This window comes from Adiantum capillus-veneris, chromosome 20, assembly GCF_014529385.1.
Source record: "Adiantum capillus-veneris isolate H3 chromosome 20, ASM1452938v2, whole genome shotgun sequence".
NCBI classification, from domain to species: domain Eukaryota; kingdom Viridiplantae; phylum Streptophyta; class Polypodiopsida; order Polypodiales; family Pteridaceae; genus Adiantum; species Adiantum capillus-veneris.
The window spans coordinates 61,939,863-61,944,292 of NC_140950.1; the positions used below are offsets into that span (position 1 = coordinate 61,939,863).

Genomic DNA, 4,430 nt, shown 5'->3' on the forward strand with positions numbered 1-4,430 from the left:
AAGGTCCAGTAGGCAGAAGAGGCTGAAACCAGATCCAGGGCTTGTGCCAGGATTTCAAACCTTGCAGGCTCAGTTGCTTAATGTATCTGCCAAAAGAACTGTTGACTTTTGTCAGGACATATCTGAGGAAAAGTTTCTTGGTGAAGACCAATCAGAGAGGTCACCAGGGCAAGAAGATTCCTCACCCGACAAGGGTGTGGTGCCCTGTAAGGTACATCTCAAGAAAAATACCAGAAAGAGAAATATAGACTTCTCCGATGATGCAGATGTGCTAGAAAGTACAAAATGTAAAGAAAAGGAGGATGTAACTTCTCTGGAAGACCCAGCTGCAACTGATGAGAGGCTGTTTGATTTTGCAGCATCTTGTGGTGCTGGGGACAAGTATGATCTAATTCATTCTATGTTTAATCCAAAGTTTGACATTGAAGACCTATTAGCTCAGCACAGTAATTTCTTGCAGTCCTACAGAGATAAGTTTGAGGTGATGGTGCAGGTAGGAAGGGTTGTTCTGCCTACTATGACTCTTGTGCATTTAAATGACTGTGGTGGAAAGGGACAGGGAGTGAAGAAGTATAGGGAATTACCACCCTCTTGCCGACATTCAGTCTGCCCTTTGCACCAAAAAGAATGCAAACTCATTCAGGAAGCCTTTGGCTTTATGATTTACCTCAACAGCCTGTTTGGATTCCTCATGCAGAATCCTGATGAGGTGTTAGAGGAGCAGGATGCAGCACCAGAAGAGGAATGCGAGGAGACAACTCATATGCAAGAAGTCGAGGAGGTTGAAGACACAGTAGACCTTGAGGTTGAGGCAATTGAAGTACAAAGAAGTAAGATGCTCTCCGTGAAAACCACAGAAATCAAACTTCCATTGGATGTCAGTAACTTCACTGAGAAGCATGCTCAGATGATGTTGCCAGCTGTGCCTGAGTTCAGGATTGGAGACAAGACCTATATCTTCTTACATGATGTGCAAAGTGTGTTTTATTTAAGGGAGGATTTCTCCCTGGCTATTATTTCCAGAGTCCAAGAGGAGAGGAGTGGATTTGTTTCAGAGGATAGTAGTGATGATGAGGCAATGGAAACATCCAGCAATCCAATGGAATGCCTTCGAAGATGCTTTGAGAAAGCTGAAAAATACAAGGAGACACTACCTGATGAAGCCACCTTCCAAGCAATAAGACAAAGCCTAAGACCATCGAAAAGTAACAAAGAAGTGGAGGATTGGTTTAACCATTCAGGTCAGGGGTCAACTACATCTGTAGACCTGTGGCAAGAAAACCTCTTTCTGCAGGATGAGAGCTTCATGGTATCTCTCTCTCTCTCTCTCTCTCTCTCTCTCTCTCTCTCTCTCTCTCTCTCTCTCTCTCTCTCTCTCTCTCTCTCTCTCTCTCTCTCTCTGTTTGTGTCATTTCTGACATTGTATGTGCAGTCTTGGATTGCTGACAAGGATGACTTCCTTCGGCGCCGGACAAGAGAGTATCGAGGAAGGGATGTGGCCCTAGCACAGTACCTTTCAAAGCTCTGCGAGTCACCGATAGTAGTTTTTCACAATTCCATGTCACAAGAGGGTTCAATAGCAACTTACACATTCAAGACACTATCACGCTTCTTGGGTGGACCGGTGCTGCCCAAAAGTGCAGATAAAGTCATTCTTGTTGACAAAGTGTTTGCTAGAGATTGTTTTGGTTACTGCCCAGGCTATACAGGTGGTCGGGCAGCGTATTACTACACGTACACAGCAATGGCACTAGCTCTTGGAAGACAAAACCCAGATGAACTTTTAGAGTATGGCAAACATCTCATGATTCGTTACAAGGGTGACGTGCCAAAAAACAAAATTGAACCTGCAAAATTTTGATACACTTCAAGTAGCAATTGTATAAGATCATGTATTACATAAATTTTTTACAATGCCATCCACTCAGAGTATCTTTCTCCACTTGTGATTCACATACACCATTGTCTCTCTCCACCTTCGTTGACTTTCACGAGCTCCGGAGTTGTTGTATGCCATTGATCTTTTAGCTTTTTGTTGTTGTAAATGTCTGATTGCTTGTGCTATTGCTGAATTTGCCAAGACTTCTTTTGCCTGCATTCGATGAATGATTCTACGATAGAACCATTCAAATAGTTCTCTCAAACTGTTAGCCTTGATTCGAGAGCCACCATGTCGTGTGTGCCTGAAATAAGCATTTCTCGCCATGTAATGAGACTTTTCCATCCCTTGGGTATTCCATATTGCCGGGTTCCCATACTTCTGTATAAAATATGGCAAATGATTGAAGATGATGTGCTGGATATGAAAACAGATTAGTTAGAATGTTTTACACTCACATATTTGCACATAAGAGAGAAAGAAAAACATGATAATACCATGTAGTGAGTAATCTGGGTGTCTGTCCATGCTGTCTTGAATGATTTTTTCAGAAGGTTGAGATTTTCCTTGAACTTGTTCATATCACCTTGTGACCAGTCATCTTTGTCGCACATCAAAAATAGGATGTCTATTGATCGCCAAACCTCAGCCTTCGCGTTACGAGTAGTTGGTTCGTGGTCTTTGACTGCAATATGTAGCTTTTTCCAGCTCTGATACTCTACCTTGCTAACATAAGATGTGTTATATATTTTTCCATGTTTTGTTAGCTTTGGATCTCTTGTACCTTGGGGCTTAGATAAAAACCTCCGTGCCTTCACCCCACCGATGGATGGTTTGCATGGGACATCCTTCTCAGCAGTTGATCTCTTTTCATCCCGCTGGATTTTCACATTGCCACCATGAAGCCCCATATCCGACAGTACCATTTCTAAGCACTGCAAGGCTACTTGTCGTTCTGCAGAGTTCTTAATCTTCCAAGCAAACCCGATGTATAAGTAGACCAATTTCTCTACAATTCTACAAAGGGCATGCATTGTACAAATGTGAACATTCACAAGTGGTATTTTCAAAACTGGTCGAAAAGCAGGATCCTCAATGTGACGTGTTGGAGCTTTTCTCCACCACTTTGGGTTCATGACCTTTGCAGGCTCCATGCAGAACAAACACGGTGACTTTGCCATTGCACCCATTCCACAATTATACATGCACTTTAATGTTTTAAGGTCACCTGCAAGATGCCACTGAACTTGAAAGTCTCCCCTTCCATCTAGACGTAGTACCTCTCCCTGGTTAGTCTGTCGATCAATCAGCTCCGGAATATTAGTTCGATGGAACACCCAATATAGAATCTCATGATCTTCTTTCTTTACCTGCAACACAAAATAAATGAGACTTAAGTAGATCTGAATATTTGAGCTTACTTGAGAATATCGTTTACCTCAAACGCACCAAGCCACCATATGTTAGATTCTGATTGAACACTAAAATATAAAGGATCATCACTGGGACACTTTGAGAGGGCTCTATTCATTAAAGTAATAGTAACACGCTCTAGCTTTTTCTCTTTAACAAGCTCACACTCATCCAGTTTTAACACAAAATGTAATAGTCCACGTGACTCTTCAAATGTGATGTTGTAAAACTCCACCATTCTCTTCTGTAGTATCCGCAGGTCCATAAAAATATTGTTGAACTCATCATATGCCACAGTGTTGGCTCCATGGCCACTGTAAGTTGCTTTAATATGAAAGGGCTGTCCAAGATAGTCTCCCTGTGCCTCGTTAAGCTGAAGCCTCTCTTTCCAAACACTTGAGGCTGATGGTAGAAGTTTGGATTTTATACCCTTCCTAACAAAGATGGATGAGACAGACTTTTGGATAGCCGAATATCCTCTTTTGCTTACACCAAGTGAATCAAGTGTGCCTTGTATCTCTTTTGCAGGCACTGAGTTCTCTGAAATAAAGCGGTCCACTACATTTCTTTGTAGAACTTTAAACTTCTTGTCATGTACTATATCTGCTGCCAGGCTTCTACTTATAAGTGGCTTCAATCTCTTTCCTATATTGGCTTTGGGGTCAATGTTTTCCTTGTCAGGATAGATTGAGTCTCTACATGAAGACAATGCATAAGTAAATAACAGAAAATTTGCTTCACTAACACTATTTAGGCACATGAAAACAATGCATAACAAGAAAAAACAAAGAGATTACTTAACTAAGACAATGTAGCCAACCAAGAAGCATCACCTTAATGCTCGGATTCTTTTCTTGAGACCTCCTGATGCAACCTGCAATGTTTCAAGATTGCGCAATTTCTTCTTTCGGATACGACCACCCAAGATGGTGTCCTTCATTTGACAACTTCGCACCTTTTCTTTCAGTTCTTGTACCTCTGTTTTATGTTGCAAAATGGTAACCTGATCTGTAGAATGTAAATGTGAAAGGCGAACAATCTCACATTGTTGAGATTGGAAAATGCTCTTGTAAGTTCCAGCTTCTCTTGTAAGTGATTTACAATAACCCAGAAGGCCGTTTTCTCCATCACCAGCAAA

General features: G+C 41.6%; 1 protein-coding gene across 1 annotated transcript in view; it reads right to left on the reverse strand.

Annotated features, from left to right (window-relative positions):
* The window catches only part of LOC147432598 (uncharacterized), a 54,519-nt gene extending 50,952 nt beyond the window's left edge, over window positions 1-3,567 (reverse strand). Inside the window, exons 1-2 of the mRNA XM_086491965.1 lie at window positions 3,318-3,567; window positions 3,019-3,249 (exon numbers count right to left, since the gene is read on the reverse strand). Of these exons, the coding sequence (XP_086348091.1) occupies window positions 3,019-3,249; window positions 3,318-3,557 (471 nt within the window). The 5' untranslated portion in view covers window positions 3,558-3,567. The remainder of the gene's footprint in view (window positions 1-3,018; window positions 3,250-3,317) is intronic.
* Window positions 3,568-4,430: the final 863 nt, after the last annotated feature.